Source organism: Condylostylus longicornis, unplaced genomic scaffold (genome assembly GCF_029603195.1).
Source record: "Condylostylus longicornis isolate FDR11 unplaced genomic scaffold, ASM2960319v2 ptg000002l, whole genome shotgun sequence".
Classification (NCBI taxonomy): Eukaryota; Metazoa; Arthropoda; class Insecta; order Diptera; family Dolichopodidae; genus Condylostylus; species Condylostylus longicornis.
Window position 1 is genome coordinate 1103049 of NW_026577971.1, and position 26946 is coordinate 1129994.

The following is a 26946-nucleotide window of genomic DNA, read 5'->3' on the forward strand; positions in this document are numbered from 1 at the left end:
ATTATTTTTACAAGTAAGTATATCTTTGATAACTAAAAAAAAATTTATAATACGTAGTTACATAATTATAGTAATAGTAATTAAAGAATTATTTAATTGTGAGCTATGTATTTGAAGAAAAAATTAAAACTTAAAATAAAATCTACATTTTTAATTATATCATTTTGAACGAAATTCGACAATTTTTGATAAATACAAATGTAATAATCAATTTTTAAGAAAAGAAAAAAGAAAACATTGTATTCTAGAAAGTTGGATGATATTTAATAAAGAAATTCTCCTCATCCTTTTCAATCCATTTTAATAATTTGTTAACAAGTTTTATAACCAAGGATTTGTCAACAGTAGGCTCAAATGTAGCATATAATTCGTATTCTGCCGTTTCCCACGCAAGAATTACTTCTTTTTCTTTTACTTCGTATATCAATTTTAATGGCATAGACAAATTATGTATTCTATGATGCAATTTACAATAAATAGCTTCTAATCTTTCGAATTCTGATATGGATGAATACGGTGCTGTTATTTCCGAGCATAGTAATTGGGCGGTTGATTTCGGTTTATACAAGAAGTGACGAAGTTCTGGTATTCCAGCTGAAGCCAAATTTACACCTTTGTTATTAATTTGTAGATTTATTACCTCTAAACAATGAGATCTTCTTAGTTTTTCAGTAATTTTTTTCTTTGCTTCAGAAAGCGTAAAAAATACATCTCTATCTACAGATAATAAAAGAAGGCATGCCTGACAATCATCCGCTAAATAAGAGACATGAGCATGAAGAAAACCATTCATATCAAATTTTGGTAAGCATATAGGTGTCCAACTTTCTGCTGTTTTAAAGCTTTCCGAACATTCTATTAAATTAAAAATTAACCTGAAATATTAAAAAATACCTTGTTAAAACTTTTTTGTTATAAAATAAATATATTTAATATGAATATAATTTAATATAAAAGAAAGTGTATGATAATATTTTAAACATAACACTCTATATTTAGTTTTTTTATAAATTTTTTTCTTTAAATACCTTAAATCTGCAGGATGAATGAAATACTTCTTCATTCTAACTAAACATATTAATTTATTGTTAGCTATGAGTACTGCAAAAACTAAATTTTGTATTTTTGAACAATTGCTCTGAATAGCACTAGTTATACTACTACGAACCGATGCTGACATGGGTAAAACCCTTATTGAATTTGTTAAAAATGTAAAAACATTATTAGAAACTGAAAATATAAATAAGAATGAACTTCTAATATAAAAAAATTAAAACATTGACTACTTTTTCTGTTACTGCTATCATTGACTAGTAAATGATCGATAAGACGCTCACTTCCAGCTAGTAACCGTCTTAAATCGAAATTTTTTCGTTTCTCAAATATTTTAGTCATATGAGAATATGTCAGTATCGACAAAATTTGATTATAAACATCGTTGAGTTGCATCTGCATTTGATGGACGCTTAATTTAGATCTAGATGCAGCGACAAGTATTAAAGAATTTCGCACCATAAACACAAATTTAATTCCATTAGCATGTATAGATTGAATTGCATCGTTACTACCTTGAACAAAGCTTACTAATGCTTGCATGATACCAAATATTGAGGCTAATTTGTCTTCACTGCCATGTAAAGAATAAATAGGTTTACCTGCGTCACTTAATATGAATACGTGCTTCTTTTGCATTAGCCACTCTTTGTCAATATAATATTCATCAGCTGTACTATACTGAGAGCTCCCAGAAGCTGAATCATCTAATAAATTTTCTGTTGATGAGGTTAAATCTTTACTTCTATTACTTGAAAAAGATTCAGACTTTGTAACACCGTCCGTCACAGCCGATGTGGGCGTTAGCAATGCCATTTGATTAACATTGATCTCTTCTCTAATATCTTGAATGATACTATGTTTCTGATCTTCTGCTTCATTATCCGAAATATCTTCATTTTCGTAAGGATGATCAATCGAATCTTCAAACGGATTTTCACTACTACCAGGAGTACTAATTTCTACTTCTGCGTTTTCCATTACCAGTCTTTCTTCCCTTCAGAGCTTAATTATTACAAATGATTTAAAGATCATTTATGTTATAGCCAGTTATAATCATATTTCATAAAAATGAAATTAATCCGAAATTTATTATTTTTTAGGATTCTAATTAGCATATGAAATTGACTTAAAAACAGAACAAATTTTAATCAAAACACAATTTTCACTGTCAACAATAATGTCATGTATTTTCAATACTCTATTTGAAAACACAACATAAAGTTCACATTGGCACGTGATGTTAACATGCAATTGTAGAATACTAGAAATTCCATCACGAAGTAGAATTACAAAATAACTCATATTAATTTGAATTTTTGACAGTCAGCTGTTTTTTTATAAGGCTCATAAAAATAACTTATTTATAAATCTGTAAAGCACCTTAGTACACAACTAATGTGGTTTTACATGAAAAAAAATTTCTTGGGTTTTTAAAGTTGTCAAAAATGAAATTCTTTAAGTTTTTTTAATTATCATCGAAGCTTATTATTTTTTAATAAATGTGTTATTTTAACATCCGTTTCTTTATTTCTTTATTATAAAACTGTAGTAAGTTCTTTATTTTAAGTGCACCAAGTTTTTTTTTGGGATTTTTTTATACGGAGTGTAGCGTTCTCAGCTTCATAAATACAAGTGAACCGAAAAAATAAAAAACAAACTGATTGTCAGGAATTGAAATTCTACTGGGTTATTTTTTAGTTTTTGTCTCGCAAAGAAGTTTATTACATTTAAGAAGTATTTATAGTAAATATCAATCATTAAAATTAAACACTAAAATTAAGTTTATTCTTGCTGCAATATGCGTTTAGAAATGAAATGTTTTTCCGCCATAATTTTTATTTAATTTCATTTTCACTTTGTAACATTGAAACGTCAAATGATATTTCGATTTTCGAGTTTATTTTCGTTTTTTCTATTTTCATTCTAAAATTTGTGAACTTCAAAATACACAAAGAATCGGGAATCTAATAATCTATAGGTTGGGGAAGGTAAATAGTTTAAAAAAAAAATACCAAGTTAAATAAAATTTTCATAAATTGAACTTAAAAATAAAAAGCCCATTTTAATAAATATATCGGAATTACGTGTAATTTTTCAAAACTGAAAGGTCTATGTTTTAAACTATTTTAAAACTAACAAACAAATATGTAAGTAAAAAAAATATAAAATCAAGATTTTTTAATAAGTAAGCTATGTATATTTATACCCACATAATTATAATTATAATGCCAAGGTAATACGTAGTAAAATAAATTATATGTGCTAAAATAAATTTTGTTGATTATTTGATAAATTTGGATAGAAATATTGATAAAATAAATAAAAAAATATTGATTTGTAACAAAATTTAATTTAGAAACATTTATGTACATAGATTGGTACCTACTTGCATTAAAAATAGGAATAGACAATATACACTTGTTGCTGTTATTATCAAGTTTAAATCGTTGGAAGTGATATGTGTAACTTACTAAATAGTTTTATGTTTTTTTCTTATATAACTAGTTAGCACTCAAAAATATTTATTAATTTTTTGAACATAATGAACTTCATCATATGTAAATTTGAGTTATTTATATAATATATCTTTTGTTAGAAATTTCAAAGGCTAATCTAAGTTTTTCAATTATCAATTCAAATATCAATTGTTTATAGAAGAATCTAAAAATATATTTTGTTATGTTTTATAGATAAAAGAATAGACATCCACCCTAAATTGGCACATCTAAAAGTACATATTCAGTAACATAACGAAGATAAAATCCCAAAGAAGTATAAATGCTGGTATGTGATAAAAAAAAATTATATGACTCATTGAATAATTTTTAAATTAATATTATGCGAGCTTATCAAAAAGTAAGAAATTGAATATTTTTTTTAACGTCTCATAGGAACAATTAAAAAAGGATTAAACGGACTATTTTTTTTTTCTTTTGGTAAAAATAAATACTATCAAATATGCCGCAAAACGAAGATACTGAACCCATAATAAATGAAGAAGATGGACCTAATTATGATGCTCCGGTAAATTACCATCAAACGGATAATGAACTAGATCCAGAATTGACAGGTTGTGGGGCAACGGCATGTTGCAACCCATTTTCCAAAGTTCATCGTTTCATTGCTTTAATTTTTATGTGTTTGCTTGGTTTTGGTAAGTTTTCAAAGAAAACTAGAAAATTTTTATTGTTATGAGTTCATGAAAAGTTCATTGATCATATTACATTTAAAATATCAAGTTATTAAAAAAAAATTTCGAAAAATTTATAGCAATCATGCAGAAAAAATGTAAATTTAAAACTAAAAGATTTTATGAATCATTTAAATACTGTGGAATAATATAAAAAAGAAACAAAATAACAAAGACAATCGAGTACAATTACTTTATTCTAATTTTCTTATCAGAATTCATAAAATCAACAAGTGATTGAAACAAAACTAAAATTAATCGCTTACAAAATGTAAATATGTATATATATGTAATTGTTAAACATTTTCTGTAGATGATATTAAATACGTTTTTAATCGACTTTCTGCATTTGTTATAATAATATTGAGCATTCGTAACAATCTAAAATAAATATGATTACATTTTAAAATTTTATATGAACACTGAAAGTAGAGTTTCAATGCTTGGGAAGTTCCATGTTAAAACTGCACCATAAAATTTAAAATTATCTTTTTAAAAATGTAATCTGAATTTTGGAAAATTCATATTCTTTATTCATTGAAATACTTTAGACATCTTAATAACTTCTTTATGAATGGATAAAAAATATTTGTAAGAAATTATAATTATAATTAATATAATTATAAATTCTTACTACGAATTTCTACCCAAATATTAAAACATATGGACATATGGATTCTACCCAAGAAATTCTACCCAAGTCGTTATTATAATATACAAAGCACAAAGATTATCAGTGCACCTCTTTCATAAAAGTTATGCAGTTTCAACTTTATAGCAAGAGCTTAATTTCCCCAGTAAAATCATTCGCACCCTTTATTTATTTTTAAAAGTGAAATGAACAGACCTAATATGTATATATACATATCAGTATGTACAAAAATTTTAATTTTTATTTTTAGGATCGTATTTTTGTTACGATAATCCAGGAGCTTTGCAAGATCATTTCAAAGAGGACCTTAGTTTATCAACCACTCAATTCACTTTGTTGTACTCAATTTACTCTTGGCCAAATGTTATACTGTGCTTCATTGGAGGTTTTTTGATTGACCGAGTTTTCGGAATTCGACTTGGAACCATAATTTATTTATTCATTTTACTAATTGGTCAATTTTTGTTTGCTTTTGGGGCATTGTTAAATGCATTTTGGCTAATGGTTGTTGGTCGATTTGTTTTCGGGTAATTTTATTGTTTCTTTATAAAAATACAATATAATCGGTACCTTCATATTTATATTAGAATTGGTGCTGAATCATTAGCTGTTGCACAAAATAACTATGCTGTCCTATGGTTTAAAGGAAAAGAACTTAATATGGTTTTTGGTTTACAATTGTCATTTGCTCGTGTTGGTAGTACAGTAAACTTTGCTGTAATGGAACACGTTTATAAATACGTCTCACAATTTTACGAAGGCTATAAATGTACAGGAGTTGTTCTGTTATTAGCATCGGCAACGTGTGTTATGTCTTTTATATGTGCTCTAATACTAGGTGCGTATTTATTTATCAATAATATACATTTTTAATGATTGTTGAAATGTTCAGGTCTCATGGATAAAAGGGCACAGCGTATCACACGCAGAATAGACAACCCATCAGGAGAAACTGCTAAGTTAAGCGATATTTTTACGTTCAAATTAACTTTCTGGATGGTTTCTATAATTTGCGTGGCATATTATGTAGCAATATTTCCCTTTATCGCCTTAGGAAAGTAAGTCTTTAACTTTTCAAATTTGTTGATATTATTCCACTTTACATTTTTTGCAGGGCATTTTTTATAGAAAAATGGCATTTTAAACCTGAAGATGCAAATAGTTGCAATTCTATTATATACATAATATCAGCAATCACTAGCCCTCTTTTCGGTTTACTAATTGATAAATGTGGAAGAAATGTATATTGGATTTTGTTTGCAACAATTGCAACTATTGGCTCACATTCCTTATTAGCATTTACTATGCTATCACCCTATGTAGGAATGGTTTTAATGGGATTCTCATATGCATTATTGGCAAGCAGCTTATGGCCATTGGTGGCTATAATTATACCTGAATATCAATTAGGAAGCGCATACGGAATGTAAATAAAAAATAAATTCTTTAAATTTTTTTTTATAAAATTTATTTTATTTTAGATGTCAGTCTGTTCAAAATTTAGGTCTTGCCGTAATATCCATTATTTCCGGCATGATTATTGACAGAACCAACAGCAATTACTTATATTTAGAGCTTTTCTTCATTGGATGGTTACTTAGTAAAAATTTATAAATAATTTGACGATTTTAGAAATTTATTAATTGTTTTGTATACTTTAGTTTCTCTGACGGCCACAATAGTCATTTTGATCTATGATAAATCTAAAAAAGGAAATCTAAATTTAAGTCCTAGACAGCGACAAGAATATAACGACAAATTGTACATATTTATGAAAATAAATTTTTTTGGTTTTCATTTAATTTTAATTTCTTACATTTTTTAGAATGGCTATAGCGGAAAATAATATGGCGGGATCAAGTTCAGTAGATGAATTAAACCCTTCCGATGTTGGAGTATCTCGTCGTCAAGTTAGACAAACAGTAGATGATGGAACTGGAAGTGACAGAGAGCCTCTCTTGAGAGAATAATTATTTTTGTGTTTAAATTTAACTGTATTATTTTAGTAGACAATTTTTATATTATTATTTTATAAAATATAAATGTAGTCTTTTTATAATTTTTACAAATTAAACTTTTATTAAAATTTTAAAGCAATTTAATAAACTAGTGAAAAATTAGAAAGCAAAAAAAAAACAAAACTCGAAATAGAACAAATACATATATAATTCAAGGCTGTATAGTGTATAAAAGATAGTTTTTTGATGTAGATAGATATTATGAAAAAGTTAAGCCAATTATTTTGTATTACACTTTTTTTTAATTATATGATAATTTAAAAATCATTTATTTTATTTCTGTTTATGTAAGTTTCATAAATGTTTTTATTAGAGGTTTAAATAGCTGTGACAGGCTTTTTATCTAGTTAAAATAATTAAAACTGTATATTCTATAAAAAAAATAACATTCATTGATAAAACAATATTTATTTTTTTCATTCATAAATTTCGTTCCTTTTTTTTACGACAGAAAACAAATATATACATACTATATATAATACTGTATAGAAAACAAATTTATTGAAACTCTAGTGAAGTTTCATCTTCTCAATCTTAAAAAAAAGGCATGCCGACTTTGACTTGATTCGATTGGTAAATATTTTTCATAAAAGTCTAATACTAATTCTTCGATTTTAAAACCGAATTTCTGATACAAACATATTGCAGGATTTGAGGCGGAAACATGCAATGTTATATCCTTTCCCATACATGTTTGTGTCAAATGATACAACATAAAACTTGCTATACCGGAACGTTGCCAATGTGGCCGCACAGCCATATATGAAATATAAGCTTCATTATAGCTTACATCTGGAACCATAAAAGCACAACCAACAATTAACTTTTTGTATAATGCTACAACACTAAAATCTGGGTAAGCTAAACACTCAGACATGTCAATTCCAGGCCAGAACATCTGTTGCAGCAAACTATTTACTCCAGCTATATGATATGGACGAACATAACAGAAATCAATAGTTGAACGTTCTACTTTTTTACTCAAATTACCAATTCTTGAAAATTGAATTTCACACATTAGTTTTATCCAATTTGGGAAATATGTTGAATTTCTATATATAAAAGGCATTAATACTCTTGATGTGTGAGGTGATTCAAACAATTCATAGTCATTTGAACCTGAAAGTTGTGCCAAAAATGTTCTCTTACTATTTTCTACAGTATGAATGAGTGAATCAGTTATAAAACAAAAATATCTATCTAAAATATTGACCGATTTTTCTTTTTCCCAATTATTTTTCATATAATTATCTAAATCAAATTGCTTAAGTCCAGTTTGCTTTTTTAATATTTTTAAGCTCAACTTACGATACAAAAGTCTTATATCTGTTGGTATTTCTAATGATTTAGAACCTTTTTCTATAGTAAACACTCTCCTCAAAGCCATATACAATTTTTTTTCATCATATTCTGATAAACTTTGAGCATCCTTACTATCATGTAAAACTGTACTACGTCGTTTTAGCCAAGGCAACGGACGTGTTGGTCTTTTAGTAAATAAACTTTTCTCAAATTCAACTATTGTACTTTCATCATCTTCATCTGAGTGTTGTGACTCAGATAAAGAAGATTCATCTGAATCATTTATAGCATTCACTTTCACTGATTCATTTTTCAAGTCCGATTCAAAGTTTTGATAGTTAGTTATTTGAATTATTCTAGGCTGAAAATCTTGATTTTGTTTTGGAACATTATCGATATTAAGATCCAAATTATTCTCATACAATAATGACGAAATATCTGTATTTGAATTAAAAGTGAAATCTTCATAAATGTTTGGCGATATTGCGGAATTATCAAGCAAAGGAGTTTGTGAAGAAATATTTTCCGCTAAAAAATTCATCAAACTTAACTTAACTGAACTTTCACTATTCCTTGATTGTTCTGATTGATGTCGTTTTCTTTTTCTTCCCATATAGGGAACAAATCGACTACAAATATAGTTGTCGTCTGATTCAACATCCGAGGATTCGCTTTCTTCATGATTATCTGATTCTTCAGTTTTTATTTTTTTCGCTATTTCACTTTTTGATATTTCAGCTTTTGAACGCAATTTATTTTGCCGTTTTGGTATATTTTCGTAAAGATTCATAAAATATTTGGGAGTTTGTTTAGAACTTAATTTCCACCATCCAGAATCAGTCAAATTTTTATTTGCTCCAGATTCAAAGAATTCCGGACTATATGCTGAAAGAATTCCAGATAAAGTTCCATACCATTTTTTTCGTTGTTTAATGTTAGCACCGAACAAGTACTTCCAATTTTTATCAACCCAAGCAGATATGTGAGATCGCCAATGAAAATATCCATTATGACTTAAACCTTAAAAACTCTTGTTTAAATAGATGTTTTTGCAAAAATTTATTTTAGTTTTTTTTTTACCTTGTGACTGAATTGTAAGATTATAAATAGCTAGAACAATAACAATCAACCATGGAATTTTTTTCCGCACAAATATTTCTTCTAATGGAGAACATCTAATGCAAGTAAAATCAAAAAAAACATCACCGCAAAGATCACCCGGTGTTCCTGGTCTTTTTAGGCATTTTATGTGAAATGATTTTAAACACTGATTACATTGTAAAATATTTTCACATTTTATTTTCTCTTCGCAATAATAACACAATTGGCCCTTCTCCATTGTGATTTTTATTTTATAAAACAATGAACTTTGCAATTAATGAAAATAAACAAATGCATGTGTTTTCCAGCTGATTTCGCTACTTAAAATTTTTAACGAAAAACTGCAACGAACAGTCTTGCCTCACTTTCAATGTTATTTAGTAAATTAACTCATATACATAAATTTTCTTGATATTGTTTTTTCTAAACTTTTATAATATTGTGCAAGAAATTCTCATTCATTTTGAGTTTTGATTTTTATTTATTAACATCTTGTGCTTGCAAAACTTTTTATATTATTTTAACGATTATGCAAAGTTTTACTAAATAAAATTATTTTTCATTTCTTTGCATAAACAAAATGTGGAACCAAAATATTACAGAAATTCAAAGAGTTGTGGCATTTCCATAATTGTGTCAAATTCCTAACCAGACATACCAACATAAAACATCATTTACGAAAATTTAACGAAAGTGTTGAACACAGAAGAATATTTTGTGTCTTTGGGAAAAATTTACAGGTAAATTTCTCTCAAATTAATTTGAAATTTATAATATAGGATATTAAAATGTGATTATTATTAATTGGTTTTCTATATAATTTAAAAATTAAAAAATATAATGCTAAGTAAAATGCTTAAATTCAATATAAAAGTGTAACCCTTCAACAATGATATTTTGTTAAGAAATTGAACGTGTGTGGGTTTAATGATTCACTAAAGTATGAAAATATTTGGAAATTAACATTTGGTACAAAATTTTTCCATGAATAGAATTTTTTGGACTATTATATTGCTAATAATTTTTTTTAAACAATTATTTAATAAATATGATGTCAAATCATTATAAAATCGAATAATTGAAAAAGTTTTTTTAAAGGAAAGCTATTACGTCGCAATCCTATCATAATAATATAAATTATCAGAATTATTATGGTCTTGAAATAAATTTTTAAAGTACAACGCATGTCACAAAAAAAAAATTTTTTAAAAACAAAACCAGCTGATTTAAGGATTATTTTCTTTTATTGAAATCCTTATCATATTGAATCCCCATTTAAAATATTAGGGAAAAAGTAATAATCATAAATAAGTTTTTATACCTACTCTTATTTTAGACTGTAAATATTAGATTGCTAAAGAGGCATAAGTGCAAATGTCTGTGTACATTTAGAAGTAAAAGTTGATATACTTATGATATACGAGTACTCTGATATACATAGGTTCCTCCTAATATTTCTATTTTTCATATAAATTCAAAACTTAAAAATTTAATTGATAGTTATAGTAATTTCAATAGCAATTATTAGTTTTAGAGGCATAGTTGAGGTACAGAATTGAATTTCGTGCTTAAAAACTTCTTTGTACTATTAGGGTAGGTAGGTACGTATTTTGTTCCGAATGATAAAAGTGAATTAACCTGCAGTTTTTTCTTCCTCATAACATGTATCAGATATTATTGAATATAGCATTTTTTTAAGATCAGAAACCATTTTTTAAATACATATAAGAAAAATTTTTATAATTACTTACATATTAATATTTATTTTTAATTTAATTCTTATATATGTAAACAAAATGCACAATTTGTTATTTAAAAATTAATTTTTTATATTTAAAGTAATTTTTATTTCTAGACTTTCTCCAGCATATAGGTTTTAATAAAAGAAAAGAATGAATTGTTTGTATTAAATCTATAAAATTTATTTACATTTTAGCCCATCATGTGAAGATTTTAATTTTTTTCTTATCATTTTAAATTAAATTGATTCAATTTAAATGTTAAACCTATTGGAAAGTTCAGTTTTCTTTTTTTAACAAATTGATATTTTTTTTTAGGCACCGTAGGTACCTACCTATTTTTCATTTAGACAAATCATTGAGCCTGCTTGGAAACTCATCAAAACTCATGTCCAGGACCGATTAGTTACAAAATTTTCCTATTTTATATAATTGATAAATTAAAAATAATTACATTTTTCTTGAAAAATTGAAAATTCTACTCAAATCAGTTTTACCTTTAAACTAATGAATGATAAGGAAGCAAAAGTTTTAAATAGAATAAAATATATTGGGTATGTTACATTTATACATACTCGTATGTATGTATTTAGATTTAAAAAACAGCCTTGAAAAGGGAATAATCAACAAGTAACTATCAAATAACTAGTGCAATAATTAAAAGTTTAATCAATTAAAAACTGTCCATTGTAACTGTGTTTCCCTCCAATTGTTTTTTTTTTTATTTTTTTTTTCATTTTCTTTCTCAATGTAATTTTATATTTTCAGCTGGCATTCATGTATTTTGAACATACATATAGCTATATTATCTATATAGTTGAAATAAATAAGCATTATGTATAACAATTTTTATCATTACTCTCCTTTTATATTATTATCTAATTTTTGCTTTTTTCTATTCATATTGATTTCTGAAAAGAAAGTAGAAGTGAACTAGTTTAAAATTAGATATGGCTTCAAAGATAATATCGAAAAAAAAAACATTATCGTACTTAATTGATTGTGTACAAGAAAAAAAAAAATTATTTTCATATTTCAGTTAAATATTCTTCTCGATTAGACGATAGTTAATTAGAATAGAACCCTTTATTTTTTGTTTTTTTTTTCCGAAATTTAAAAATTAATTAATATTTAAAAATAAAAATTACTAATCTCATAGGAATAAAATGACAAATAAAAAAATACATTGTTCTTAAATTATGATTTTTAATTTAATAAAAATTACAAAAATGCTTAAAAATCAAAAAATATATTTATTGAAATTTAAGTGAATTTAAAATTGAATATATAATTGCAATTTATAATTTTGTGAAATAAAAAAAAAAATAATTTATTTGATGGTATTAGAAAATATAATTTAAAAATTTTGCAACAAAAAAAAATTTTTTTATTTTCATAATTTAAATGATAAAAACACAGATTTTTTAATAATAATTACATATTTACAATTTATTATAAAATAAATAAGAAAAGTACATAATTATTGAAAATTTATTCAAAATTTATTTTTTAATAATTTGACTTATGTGTAGAAAATGAAGATAACGAATAACGATATGCTTGTATATTTAACTAAAAAATATAAATGAAATAATTAAAAAATTAGTTAAATTTTAATGTAAGAAATAATTAAGGAATTAAACAATATTGGATAGAGTTTTGACAGTATCGTACTTGAAAATAGATAAAACAATTTTCCTTATTTTCATAAACACCATGTGATTTTTATTTAATATAAATTATGTACATAAATAGGTGCTTAATTAAGTACATAATTTATGTATGTAATTTATAAATTTATGTATGTAATTCTTAAATTTTTAGTAGAAATGTGGAAAAAGCTTAAATTAGAAAACATGAAAATTATATCTTTAGTTATTAAAAATTGATAAAAAATATTAATTAAAACAAAAAATAAGAACAATATTTGTATAGGCTTAGTTTATTATAATTTACATATATATATATATATATATATATATATATATATATATATATGTAGATACAGCTAAATTGACCTTTTCAACAATAATAATACGAATATCTCCCAAAAATTCTAAAAGTATCTGTTAAACAATTTTGAGGATACTACAAAACTACTCGAAAATATACTGCTCATAAACAACTACTCGAAAATGTAACAATTTCATTGATAAAATTTTTAAATTATTTCGACGGACTGACAAAAAAAAAATTCAAACTGAAAATTCAAATCTATTCAAAAATATTTATATACAGTCGAACTCGCTTAATTGCAACACGCATATAAGCAAAACTCCTTTATGCGCACAGCATATTTTGCCCACATGCAATTTCTATAATTCTTCATACTATTTATAACGTTTAACTGCAACTCGCTTAATAACACAAAACTCTTATAAGCATACAATTTTTTGACAGTTTTGTAATTTTTTCATACAAAAGTTTTCGCTTATAAGCACAAAATTTTTTTTTACAATTAAATAATAAAAAAATGTTGGTGTGTGCCATCTGGTGTAAGACATAGAAAATAAAGTTTAGTATTCAATATATCCCTAATACACTGTCATCCCTAGTACAAACTTGACATAAAAATTTAACTTTGAAATTTATTGAAGTGTCAAAAAGGCGGGTGAATACGGACGTAATATTTAAAATTTGTACGGATTGAATTACATTTATGCATGATACAATGAAAGAAGTTGTAAACTCATTCAAAATCATTCAAAGTTATTTTAAAAACTGTAAAAATATTGTAACATGCGAAGGTATAGAAAATTTAGAAGATATTATTATTACAGAATATTTAAAAGGCAAAGAATTGAAACAGAAAAAAATATCTGATTATTGTTTAAGCCAAAATAATTAAAGAATTATTTTTATAAAATAATTGTGATATGTACATACTATACATGCACATGTGTACATGTATGTCTAAAGTAATTCCAATGCAATTCTGTACGTACAATTCTGTTAGTCATTTTTACTTTTTTTTTATAACACGTACAAAACGTAAACAGATCTATATGTTAACTATGCAATTCCTTAAAATGCTTTTTTTTACAAACAAATTTAATTTTTATTTTGTTTTATATTCAAACTAATGAATTGTTAACCATTATAATTTTATTTTTTAATAAAACTTACAAATAGATTTACATAATACATACGTGTATTAATATGAATAAACAATTTTTATGTGGGACTAACAATTTTCGAAAAAAGGTTTAACGCATAATTGCAATTTTTTTGCATATAGCCGTCCAACGCATATATGCAATTTTTTTGCAATTAAGCGTGAAGTGGATAATTGCACAATATGGATATATGCACAAAAAAGTTTGCCAAAATGGGTGTGCATATAAGCGAGTTCGACTGTAATATGTATATGTACTTCTATGTCTCAGATCTCTATTTATTAATGCTACAAAAACGAAATATTTTATTTATAATACCTTGCGCATTTTCATTCATTCGAATATAATAAAATGTTATTTATGCTAATATAAAATTTAAAAATTGTACTTAAATAAATATTGTACTTAAATATAGAAGAAGTTTTTTGTCTAGAAATAAGATTATCTTTTCGAAAATTCTTATCAAAATAAGTAAATAAATAAATTAATTTTTTTTATAAAAGTAATTTCTAACAGTTTAGGTTCATTTTTAGTTTTATCTTCTATTTCTTGAATATCAAATGAAATAATTAAAAAAAAAATAATTTAAATAAAAGGTTAATAATCAACTGAAATACGAAATGGTACGAATTACGTTTAATTTCAGTCCGATGAATTGTTTATTTAAACTAAAAGCAGAATTGTAACACTTGTTATCTAACTTAAACTTTTTTTTTTATTTATTGAATCCCAGAAACCAATAATAAACGCATTTGCTTAAGATTTGCTGAATTCAGACAAGTCATAAATTTCTGATTCAGAAAAGTCATGAACTTTCCGAATGAAATTCTGATCTAAAATTTCTTTTTATTAAAGTTTAAAAATTGTATTAGTATTTAAATTAAAATTTCAAATTTACAACAATGATTTTCATGTTCCAAAATGTTATGTTAAATTTTGGCATTTATTTTGATTTTATTATATTTTGGCAACATTGTTTTCCGAATGGGTATGTTTGCTCTAAATTCATTCTTTTTCCACTATTCGATAAAATTGATACCATTTTTTTTTAATTGAAAAATTTTTGGGTTGATCTTCTAGACTTAAAAGTATAAATATTATATTATTTATAAAATTTCTAATAAATGCGTAATAAAATATTTATTTTTATCTTATTGTCCAAACATGTACCTACACTTAAAAATTGCGAAAATATGGTAACAAAGTCTGAAAATTTTTATTAAATTTTATCAACTTAAAGATTTCGTTTCATTTTTTTTTTTATTATTTTTTGAATTTAAGATTAGATAACAAAAAAAAAAAATAGACTTATAAGATGCAAAATTTGCGTGTAAACGATTTTTCTTCAAAAATTTTTAAAATTTTAATTTAAAATTATTTTTATAATGATTTTTGTTTCCTTTCTCTATTTTTAGGGGGAGGTGCACACGTTTAACGACTGTGATTGATTGCGTAAAGAAAACTATTCTTTCAAACATTTTTTTACGATAATTAATTTTTTTTTTTAATTTAAAATTTGTTTTATTTATTTAAAAAGAAAAATAGGTTTTGTTTAATTTATAATTTTTTTTTTCATACAAATGTATATGTTGAATTAGATTGTTTGTTCCTTAATTTTTATTTTATTTTTATTTCAATTACAAAAGTGAAGTGATCCCTTTTGTTTTTTTTTTGGTCCAAAAACTAATTTTTTTGTGTTTAATTTTTAATTTATCTTGTTTGTAAATGTGGTAAAAAAGTGAAATTCACGTGTAAATCACAAAGAAAAGCAAGAAAACAGAGAAGAAAAAATTTGGAAAAAAAACTCAAATAATTTGTTGTGTTTTTATATAAGTTGTTTTTTTTTTTTATTATTATTATTTATTTAATTAAAAACTTACGAACACATTTTATTTATTTAAATATAAAATAGTTTAAGCTATATTCGAGCGAGAGAAAATAATTTTAATTATAAAATAGACTTTTTTTATATAAAAAAAATAAATATAAATTTAAAGTATTAATTTTGAAGACTTTCAAGAGAAAAAGAAAAATCTCTTTAAGGATGTCCCAAGTAGGGCGTTCCGTTAAAAATTTAGAAGCGCCAAGGCCGCTTAAATCACAATCACGTTCAAATATTGTGAAAAGTAATTATATTGTCATCGAAGAATTAATTCAATTAATTGAAACTGTGGCAGCTACATTAGCATCTGGTATTAGTAATCAAGAAGCAATGTTACTTTTGGTACAAAATTTACGTTTACATGGTCCACAAATGGAATCTGTATCGAAAGATACTTTAGATCGAGCTTTCGTTACATTTCGTAATGCGTCACAAGATGAACGCTTAAATATAATGACAAGATTAAATTTATTGGAATTAATTGAATTAAGAGCTAAATCGTGGAAAGATGATGGGGCTAATACTTATTATAAAGCAAAGGCAACTAATGTTGAGGTATATCCACTGTTTTAGAACAATGCATTTTTATATAAAAATTAAAAAAATTTTTTAATCATTAATTTTTGAATAAATTCTCTAATACGTTAAATGTATTATTAACATAACTTACTCATAATTTTATTATATTACTCATAAATATTAATAGAATAATTTTTTTCTACATTTTGTTTTTTTTTTAATTAAAATTAAAAATAGCCTGAAAATATAACTGGGACGATTATTGATCAATCGTCAATTATGAGCACCTCCCCCCAATCGTTGGTAACAGCCTCAACGGGAAATGTTAACTTAACAGGTGGTGGCGGACAATTACAGCAACAACATCAGCAACATCAACAATTACAACACAATCAAATTAATCAAACTGGAGTTACTCTTCTTGGTCCTGGAGAAGTGATTAGAAACTCTGGTAAATTTTCGAAACCAACTAAAATTCCTGGTAAAAATTATTCAAAAGATGAAGTTGTAATACGAAATGCCGATTCTGGCAAAGGTAAAAACTAAAAATTTCTTTTTAATTAATTTTTATTTTTAAATTTGTATTAAGATTTATTTGCAATTATTTATATATAAATAAAATTTATACATGTATGTATACTATTTAAAAAAAAAAAATTATAAACATTAAAATTTGAAATATAAAAAAAAAAATTATTTAGTTATGGGAATTAAGGGTAGACGTGTCCACATGATTGAAGAATTGAGTGAAACAATCATATCATTTCAAAGAGGTAAAGTGTAAAATGAAAAAATGAAAAGAAAAAATAAAAAATATGCAATTTAAATCGTTCATCACGCAAATAATTAAAAAGTTACTTTCGCTATTACCATAACTTTTATCTGTTTTAATTTTATATTTTTATTTTATTTGTTTTAACTCATTAATTTATTAGATTACAAAATAATTTTTGCTGTGATTAATAATTGTTAAGCATTGCATCGTGTGTGGTTTTTATAAATACTTACGATTCGCATATTTATTCATTCATAACATTGTCATATCCTATATGCATCTATCTGGTAAGCTACATTTACGTATATATAAAGAATACTGCGCTATATTAATTTATTATATTTATAAAAACTTCTTTTCAATATTTTCAATATTGTAATAAAATAATAAATTTATTTGAATAAATCAAAATATCAAAAATTTTATTTAAGAAGTATTTTTTTTTTGTTGTTTTTCAATAAAACTTTTTATAAATATGCGATTCGAAAGCTAATTAACTTTTACATTTTTGAACGTATCTTTGCATTTCCCTCGTTGTCATTTTTATTTCGTTTTTTTCACGCTATGCATCTATAAAACTTAAGAAAATTAAAATTAACGTTCCGGTTAATTTTATAGCTTTTATATAATTGATTATAACGTTCTTAAAACATATAAGAATTCTAGGTTAAAATTTTGATTAAATTTTTGTTTTTTGTAATTTATAACACAATTTTCAATAATCACTTATATTATCTTTGATTCAGAAAAATTTAGAGTGAGATTTGTGGTGTGGCGAAAGAAGTGATATTAGCAGACTTTAATGACTTTAATATAAATTTCACTGTTACTTGTAATTCTACTTCTATTTAAATCAAAACAGACTGAAAATGACTTATATGTGATTAAATATGTAACATATGGCATACGCTCAACGAATGCACGTGTAAACAAACCCAAAACGCAAAAAACCAATGGTGCATACTATATTTGTTTCTTTTTAAAATTTTTATTTCAATTTAAGAATATTATATAATATCTTCTTTTTTTAATAAGGAAACTTATATGGGAAATATGATGTCTTACAAAATAAATATTGTAATAAATTTCATTTGGAATTTTTTAACAAATATTACTTAAAAAAGCGTTAGACTATTAGAAAAATAGAATTGGCGTGTGTAGTTTTTGTTAGTTATTTTACAAAAAAAAAAATATATTCTGGATTAGCTCATCTCTAAAACCTACAAAAATTGAATTCGAAAATTTTTTTTTTAATAAAAATTACCAAAAAAAAATTTTGTGTTATAAATTTAATTTTTGTAATCAATTAATATGTTAATCTGGTAACCATATTTAATTCCGTTCAATTCCTAATCGTCACCACATGACACCTTCTTGAAACATACATACATAGTTATTATCGATGTTTGTTGGTTAGTTTTATTTCAATTCAAATCTCCAAAAGATTAATTTTAAAACAGTAAAAAAAAAAACAAACAGATGTGGTGAACAAAATTTATTTGGAAAATAGTTTTATTTAAGATCAACACATTTTGAATATTGTTGCATTTTTGTTATTTCTACACAGATATAAAAATAAAATTAATATCCGATTAAAACTCAGAAAAAAGGTAATAATCCTAGTATATTTTAGATCAATATAAAATTTTAATTTGCCTCAGCTAAAATTCCTTGAATGTGCTTAATACTTTTTTGTCACTTACACTTAATTAAAAATAAGAACCAAATAATTTATGCATGCTATTTTGAGAAAAAACTTTCTAAAAAACTTAAGTGATGTTATATTAAATTTACTAAAATTTACTAATTACATAAGCATCTTTTTTTAAGTAACAAAACTTATACATACATACATATATTTTAATATTTTTTTTTTATATAATCATTTTTGAGCACTTACAATATTTTTTTTAAAATAATTAATAAATTAATTTTAAACATATGTAATTCCATATATGCATATAAACAAATTATAGCTTGAAAGCATTTGCATTTTGTTTTTTATTAATTTTTGGGTATGATAGATAATAAAATATACATATGTGTTTCACAAATATATTTTCTTTCATAATATATCCATTAACATTTTTGTCATAATTTTTTAAATTATTTTAATTCATAAACATAAAATTTTGCATATATCTACATACATACATATTTAATCATTTTAATATTAATTTTAGTTAATCCTGGTGCAAAAGAGCGTCTTGTTCAAATTACTGGACCTTCTGAAGAAAAGATTAAGTATGAATTGAGAAAATTTATTATGTTTAAACAAATATAGATGTTAAATAATTAAATTTTTTTAGCTATGCAAAACAATTAATTGAAGATACAATACGACGTAATGCATCCCCAGTTCGTTTAGAGCCTATAACAAATCAAAATACGGGAACTGAAGGAGCTGGTTCATGCAGTTCTTTAGCTTCTTCAAATTCTGATGAAGTAAATATGAGATCTGGAGTAACTGGACATCATTTAAATCGTAATAGTATTGGTGCTGTTATTTCGAATGTTAATTTTGTTCAACCTGGTTTAAATTCTGTTGTTATGCCGAATATGATTGGAACTAGTAATATCGTCTCACAATCCAATATGAATAAACGTTCTAATGCTGCTGGTGGAAATAATAGTGGTCAACAACCATTATTGCATTCATTTTCTACAAATGATGCCACTTTAGGAGAATATAAATATACGGTTAACGTTGGTCACCATATTATAAAAATTACTGGAGATAATTGTGAGCTAGTCAGGGTAAAAATTTTTTTTTCCTTTTTTTTTTTTAAGGTATTGCTTGCTTCTATTGTTTAATTGTTTCTATTTTTAGGCTGCTAAATTAGTCCTGGATGATTACTTTAGTAGTAACGAGTTTTTGGCTTCGGTTGAAGCAGGTGCCGCATTCGACAATGTTATGATTAACTCAACATCTACTCCCACAACTCCCTTAACCGGTGGGCCAACATTTGCACCACAATCACATCAACTTATTTCTTCAACCCCGTTTGCTGATAGTGGTATTGGCTTAAACTATATGGCTGGACAGATATCTGGAAATAGTTACGTTGAAGGAGATGACGATGTATTTATAATTGAAGAAAATGGTATTTAAAGATTCATAATTTAAACATATATACATTTTTAAATAATGAATTTTTAAGGAACACCAACTCCAGTGAACGGTTTATCTAGATCTAGAAGAAGTCATTTCTCGAGAAAAGATAGTACCCCACCTGACAGTACTAAAAGTAAAACGACAGAGGCTACTAAAAAGGAAGAAAGCAACAGTGAGTTTTTCGCTTTTTCTCTTGTAATTATATATTATTTTTGCTTAACCTCTCTACTTTATTTTGTTCGATTGTGAACAATCGATCTTTAATACAAAAATAAAATATACCGAAAGTTAAGCGAGTTTTCTAGAAACAAAAATTTTTTATAAACTATCAATTATTTACTAATATAATAATTGATAATAAATAATTACTTAATTATATAATAAACCTCGCAGATAAACTAAAATTTTTCTAATTTTCAAAAATCGTTACAAAAAAGATTGAGCTAAAAATATTTTTTTAATATATTTACAGCGAGAATTGTACATGAATATGAACGCTTAATTTATTATGCTAAAAGTCCGCATTCCTGGGCATTACCACGCGATTGGCAAAAGATAGTCGATAAACATCCATCACTCATACGAAATAAGGTAAATAATTCTTCAACGATTGCAACTGTAACAGCCACATCGACTACACCTTCACCAAACAATATCACAACTGCAATTAATGTTTCAACTAATCCTACAAATCCTAATATTTCTCCTATTACTAAAAACACAAATACTAATGCTAAAACGGAAGACACATTAAGCACTTTGCCTCATTTTCCTTCAATACGAAGGAAAGGTTTTTTTAATCGTTATACTTTTAGCATTGACGAATCAGAATATTTAAATGAAAATATAGATAATTCAGTGAAAATCAATAATAATACCAATATTGAAAGTAATATTAACAAAGAAAACGATGCATGTACTAATAAAAATGTAGATTCGGTTAATGATAATGAAAATCAAAATTTAATTGATAAAGAAGATAATTTTAATAAAAATAATAATTATACAAAGAAAGATAAAGACGAGAATACTGATAATTCTGATGGTACTATTATTGAGGACACTGTCAAAAATGAAAAACATAATGATATTAATATTTTAACAGCTAATAAAGATATTGCTAACAATGAAAGTAAAATTGCTATAATTACTAATAAACGCATACCAAAATTAAGCCACGCTATGCGTTCTAACTCAACTTGTGACTAACTTTTTATTTTATTTAATTTTATATTTCCTTTTTCATATTTTGATTAACTAAACATTTATAAAAAAGAATCGGTATCATACTTTATTTTTGCCCAGTTAACACAAAAAACACAATAACACATAATATACAATTAGTTTTTAGATTAATAAAATTAAAACAAGAAAAATGTATCAATTGAATTATTTTATATTTTCTGTATATCATCAATTTCTTTTGAAGGATATAATTAACACTTATCAAAAAATCATAACCATTTTAAAATAGCTATAAAGCGAAAAATTTATTTTTTTAATTTTATTAAAACAAACATAAAAATATTTCAAACTAGATAGGCATAAGCGATCTATTTAAAAGATACATGAAATTCAAAAAACAAAATTTATGAAAGATATTTTAAAATCTTTGGAATTTTATAGAAACTAATTAAATTATTCGCAATTATGTACGATTTCTTTATAAGAATGTTCATTTTTTTTTTTTGTTCACTAAAACATTCAAATTAATGAAGAAAATGTTCTTTTATTTTAATATTATAAAAATAACAAAAAAATCTACACAATGGATTCTATACTTACAATGAAATCGTTTTTAATCGAAAAGAAAAAATTTAATATCGTTAAAAATTGCAATTGAATTTGCAGATTAAATGCAATTTTCTTTTTTGATTAAAACTATGAAAGTTTCGTAATTGAAAATGTAATGGAAATTTTATAAAAGAAAGTTTTGTTTTTAAGTTAACTCAATGTGTAAAGTTTATTGAGTAGAGTAAAAAAATAAATAATATTAAATCGTTTATTTACTCAAATATAAAACAGTATGGTAAAATATTAAAATATATTATGAATTTTATTTTATTAATGAAAAAAAAACATTTATAGCCGTCCCATACGCCAAACGTATAAAAATTATTGAAAGTTACTATATAATAGGCAATCACCCATAAAATTTTTGAAATAAAATCATTCAGAATATCAAAAAATTTATATTCTTTACAGAAAAACTAAATACTATTTAATTAAATTATGCTTTTAATAGAATTAGAGGGTGAATTTTAATTTTATGTAGTTTGAAATTAAAGTGTATTTTTATTTTATTTTTATATTCTTTTAATTAAAAACTACATCAATCATACATATTTGTATTTCACATACATATTTGTCGCAACAATTAGAATTATTTCAGAAAATTTTCTTTTTAAATTAAGAACTCAACAAAATTTATGCATTTTTTGTTTTAATCTTTTAAACCCCGTGAACTCCCAATTTTTTTCATATTAAATTTTTTTAATTTTTTTTTTTTGATTTGAATTATTTTATAATCAAATAGATAACAATTAGATTGTTTTGAATTTAATAAAATTTACTAATGTAATTTGAAATAATAATCAAAAATTATTTCCATTAATTGATTTTAAAATCAGAATTTCTTTTCTAAATATTGAAATTTTAAATACTTATATTTTTATATCGAAAAAAGACCTACGAAATTATTGTTAAATGTTAAAAAAAAAATATAATAATAATATAAATGTGTAAATATATTACATAGATATAAGAGAATATAACATATTTAAAATAAATATGTTGATTTAATAATATAACAATAAGTATTAGTGTGATAAATTAAGAATTTAATAAATATATGTATTGAATAATTTGAGTAGCGAATAAAATAAAAAAAAAAATAAATAAAGTATATATTTATTAAATTTAATTTAAATGTTGAAATAAAATATCAGTTATTAAAAAATAAATTTTACTTTTGATTTTTATAATAAAAATTATATTTAAGGTTTAGTTTAAGAAATTATTTTTAAAGGAGACAAATACAAGCAGGAAGAACAAATTACCATCAGCTCATTAAAATAAGGAAGGAAGAATTTGATTTAAAAAAAAAATAAATTTAATATTCGTAATTTATTTTGTCATTATAATAGATTTAATATATGTGCACTTTTATAAAGGATTTTCCAACAGAAAAACAATTTTTTTCAAAAACAAAAATCTCTTTAGATTATTTTTTTTTAATTGCATAAAAAACATTTAATTATTTAAAAAGGAAAATCAAGATATTTTTTCAAATAAAAACAAAAAATTATTCAGGTTTTATAATGAAAGGTTTAGAATACAAATTTATTTTTATTTATAGTTAAATTTTTTTTATAGCTTGATTAATTTATAATTTTATAATTTAACATAATAAGTATAATAGCATGAAAGTGTTAAAAAAAAAAAAACAACTAAGATTATTGCATGGCTTTTTGCTGACTATTTTGCAAAATAACATTTTTCATTCTTTTTCATTTATATTTTTAAAAAATAATAATAAAATCAAATGCTAAAAATTTGAAATTTAAATGGTAAGTTGAAACCACCAAAAATTATTTTATGTTTATTAAAATAAAATATTGTAAAATATGTCTATTTAATAAGTGTTATACTGTTAAACAAATATAAGCTTAATGTAAAATATATTTTTTATTTCTAACATTATCTTTTATCATTAATAGATTAATCATATGAAAAATTATTATAATACTTATATGTAACATTTATGATAAAGATTTTAAAGATAAGTTTCACCGTAAAGTTTTCGTTCATCTTCTCAAAAACTATCTTTTACTATTTATATATTTGAATAATATAGAACTCTAATAAAATAAATAAATGTCATTATAAGAAATTATATTTATAATATAAAATTTTTATTTTTTCTAACGCTCTAACTTAAGTTATGTATAAGTATTACAAAAAAGAGCACGTTAATCATTAAAATTATTTATGGCTTTTTTTTTAAATTTTCTTTTATTATTTTAAATTTTAATTAATTTTATTGCATTCTTGTTAAATACATTATGCAAAAGTATTGCATTCTTTATCAAGTATATCTGGCAAATCATTACATTAAATATTATATTTGTTTAACTCACATTTCAAATTCATTTAATCCCTAAAATTTTTGTCATTACCGTAAATAGTTTTATAAAGATAGAAACAAATTATTTATTATAAATTTTAAAGATTTGATTTATTCTTTTACTGAAATTTTTACTTTATTTAAATATCATAATATTAATTTGCTTTTTTTTTATTTTTGTGTGTTTTTTTGTTAGGATATCAACGATGAATCACAAAGATTTGATGCTGATAAATATCTACAAATGATTAAAACTAATGGTAAACGTACAATAGTAATTGATGATGTTGCTATAGACGTGGAAGCGCAAGAGAACGATTAAATATTAATAATTAAAAAAAAAAAATATATCAAAATATATTTTTTAAATTGAACAACCAAACCAGATATTTAAAAGAGTAGAGCAGCAAATACAATATAAAGTATACAGATGAAAACTAATATTTATTTATAGTATATTTTTTAAATAATTTTTTTTTAAATAATTTGTTTTCAAAAACTTTTTCAATAACAAATGAAATTTAAAAAAAAAATGTATAGTCGTTTTTCATCTACCAGCCATTAATTCTGCAAAAAAAAAATCCACATAATTATTACAAAAATACATATAAATAAATTATTATGTTTAATAATTATAATTTCATAAATCAAAAAAAAAATATTTAATATTATTTATTTAATATTTAGTGTCCCAGTGTAATATAATAAAAATATAAAAAAATCAAATCCAATCAAATCAAATTGGAGAATCAAATTTTTAAGAATAACGATGAATTCTGTGAAAATTTTCCGGAACGCAATAACTTTAATTTCGACCAATTTTCATATCAATAATGGAAAGTGATATCAAACTACACACATTGAATTGATTACAAATTTAGAAAAGTTAACTTGAAAATTTTTTATTAAATGAAAACAAAATAAAAACATTGCTTAATAGTACTCAAAATTCTATTTTGAAAATTTTCAAATTGTCATACTGAAAATTGCAATTTTTTTAGGATATTTAGTTTCGAGGAAGTTTTCACAAAATTTGTTCATTAAAATTGTAAAATTAACAATTTCATTTTTTCCCCCCATTTGTTTTTTCATTCAAATTTAATTTGAAAAAATAAGTGCATATTTTATAATAATGAAAATTTTAATTTACATGATTGCTTCTTATTTTATTATTTTTCAATTGTATAAAATATTCTTTTAGAAAAACCATAATATGATAAATATGTCTGTCACCTAATTTATTTCAAATGTTAAAATATATTTTTTTTTTAATAAATTATTTTAATTTATTTTTCTATTTAGAAAATCAATGTACTCATTCAACAGTTTAAATAATTTTAAAGCCTACAATTTTCAGAAAATTTCATTTAAAATAAAAATTTATTTAATTTGTAACACAATATTTTATTGTTATACATATAAAAATAAATTTACTCTTAAATATGTTTTCTTTAAAGTTAATTTTTTCAGTATTTGAAAAAAAAATGTAGAACATTTATAATTTTTTTATTTTGTTATTTATTTAAAAATTATTTCTTGAATAAATTTACAAAATCCTATCAATATTTATTCACTTTTTTTTTTATTTAAAATTACTTTCTCGTAAATTTTTTTTAATTTTGTTTTGAATTATGACATTTGATATTATACATATGTACATATATCAAATTCATATTTATATATTTAAAAAAAAAACCGTATTATTTCTTTTTTTTAATTTTTTGTAATAAGAAAAATTTGATTATTTCAATTTTTATTTAAAAATTTTTGAAATCAAATAAAATGATAAATATATTTCTACGATAAAACCTCAAAAAATAAATTGACACACATTTTATAAAAACGAAATTAGTGTACAATTTAAAAAAAAAAATAATAATCAAATAATGCTATTATTTTCTAGTCTTAAAAAATCAAAGAAAAAAATAATACATATTTATGTAAAAATAAAAAAAAAATATTAAAAATGATTATGTAAAACAAGAATATCGTAAATAATAATTTGTATAATAAAAAAAAAAAAATAAAATTATTTATTGAAATAAGTAATTAAGAAAAACAAATATTCAATACACACAATAACGATATTCATTAAAAATTATATTTTATATTAAAGGTTTTAGAAAATATTTGCTAATAATTAAAAAGGTGGATAATTTAATATAAAATAAGTTTTTTGCCTAAACTGACAAATAAACGCATAGTGTTTTTTTGTTTCACATATTAATTATTTTATTCAACTTTTCATGGAGCAAAATACAAAAAACAAATCATTAAAATTTTATTTAAAACTTAAAATTAATATTTGAGATTTCGAAAGACTTTTTAGAAAAAAATATTTCTTTATTACCTTTA

The 26946-nt window shown here is 23.3% G+C and overlaps 4 protein-coding genes across 6 annotated transcripts; 2 read left to right on the forward strand and 2 right to left on the reverse strand.

Moving 5' to 3' along the window:
- Positions 1–2200, reverse strand: LOC129605612 (vacuolar fusion protein MON1 homolog A). Its single transcript, XM_055515482.1, has 3 exons — positions 1287–2200; positions 1029–1230; positions 1–875 (listed from the first exon to the last, which is right to left on the reverse strand). Exons 1-3 carry the CDS (start codon positions 2032–2034, stop codon positions 245–247), a joined length of 1581 nt encoding a protein of 526 aa, XP_055371457.1. The 5' UTR covers positions 2035–2200; the 3' UTR covers positions 1–244.
- A 778-nt stretch (positions 2201–2978) lies between these two features.
- LOC129605893 (major facilitator superfamily domain-containing protein 1) lies at positions 2979–7320 on the forward strand. Of its 2 annotated transcripts, none has more exons than XM_055515892.1 (10): positions 2979–3203; positions 3747–3840; positions 3948–4210; positions 5149–5425; positions 5486–5736; positions 5791–5956; positions 6013–6324; positions 6380–6498; positions 6560–6659; positions 6724–7320. In XM_055515892.1, the coding sequence occupies exons 3-10, from the start codon at positions 4015–4017 to the stop codon at positions 6866–6868; spliced, it is 1566 nt and encodes a 521-aa protein (XP_055371867.1). In that variant the 5' UTR covers positions 2979–3203; positions 3747–3840; positions 3948–4014; the 3' UTR covers positions 6869–7320. The 2 variants fall into 2 exon arrangements, with proteins under 2 accessions (XP_055371867.1, XP_055371877.1); XM_055515902.1 differs by having other exon boundaries at positions 3759–3840.
- Positions 7305–9580, reverse strand: LOC129605888 (cysteine-rich protein 2-binding protein). Its single transcript, XM_055515887.1, has 2 exons — positions 9299–9580; positions 7305–9238 (listed from the first exon to the last, which is right to left on the reverse strand). The coding sequence occupies exons 1-2, from the start codon at positions 9555–9557 to the stop codon at positions 7437–7439; spliced, it is 2061 nt and encodes a 686-aa protein (XP_055371862.1). The 5' UTR covers positions 9558–9580; the 3' UTR covers positions 7305–7436.
- A 416-nt stretch (positions 9581–9996) lies between these two features.
- On the forward strand, positions 9997–25603 carry LOC129605877 (eukaryotic translation initiation factor 4E-binding protein Mextli). Of its 2 annotated transcripts, XM_055515880.1 has the most exons (10): positions 9997–10059; positions 15590–16611; positions 16813–17110; positions 17277–17348; positions 19534–19594; positions 19660–20107; positions 20181–20454; positions 20512–20637; positions 20938–21056; positions 24788–25603. In XM_055515880.1, the coding sequence occupies exons 2-10, from the start codon at positions 16219–16221 to the stop codon at positions 24911–24913; spliced, it is 1917 nt and encodes a 638-aa protein (XP_055371855.1). In that variant the 5' UTR covers positions 9997–10059; positions 15590–16218; the 3' UTR covers positions 24914–25603. The 2 variants fall into 2 exon arrangements, with proteins under 2 accessions (XP_055371855.1, XP_055371851.1); XM_055515876.1 differs by lacking the exon at positions 24788–25603 and having other exon boundaries at positions 20938–22000.
- The last annotated feature ends 1343 nt before the right edge of the window (positions 25604–26946 follow it).

Coding starts and splice junctions, on each gene's coding strand:
- LOC129605888 (XM_055515887.1), bottom strand. CDS start 9,557: ATGGAGAAGGGCCAATTGTGTTATTATTGCGAAGAGAAAATAAAATGT. Junction 9,239..9,298: donor TCTTACAATTCAGTCACAAG/GTAAAAAAAAAA, acceptor AGAGTTTTTAAG/GTTTAAGTCATAATGGATAT.
- LOC129605877 (XM_055515876.1), top strand. CDS start 16,219: ATGTCCCAAGTAGGGCGTTCCGTTAAAAATTTAGAAGCGCCAAGGCCG. Junction 16,612..16,812: donor CAAAGGCAACTAATGTTGAG/GTATATCCACTG, acceptor AATTAAAAATAG/CCTGAAAATATAACTGGGAC. Junction 20,455..20,511: donor ATTTATAATTGAAGAAAATG/GTATTTAAAGAT, acceptor TGAATTTTTAAG/GAACACCAACTCCAGTGAAC.
- LOC129605612 (XM_055515482.1), bottom strand. CDS start 2,034: ATGGAAAACGCAGAAGTAGAAATTAGTACTCCTGGTAGTAGTGAAAAT. Junction 1,231..1,286: donor TGATAGCAGTAACAGAAAAA/GTAGTCAATGTT, acceptor TTATATTTTCAG/TTTCTAATAATGTTTTTACA. Junction 876..1,028: donor ATTCATCCTGCAGATTTAAG/GTATTTAAAGAA, acceptor TTAATATTTCAG/GTTAATTTTTAATTTAATAG.
- LOC129605893 (XM_055515892.1), top strand. CDS start 4,015: ATGCCGCAAAACGAAGATACTGAACCCATAATAAATGAAGAAGATGGA. Junction 5,957..6,012: donor CCCTTTATCGCCTTAGGAAA/GTAAGTCTTTAA, acceptor CATTTTTTGCAG/GGCATTTTTTATAGAAAAAT. Junction 6,325..6,379: donor TTAGGAAGCGCATACGGAAT/GTAAATAAAAAA, acceptor ATTTTATTTTAG/ATGTCAGTCTGTTCAAAATT.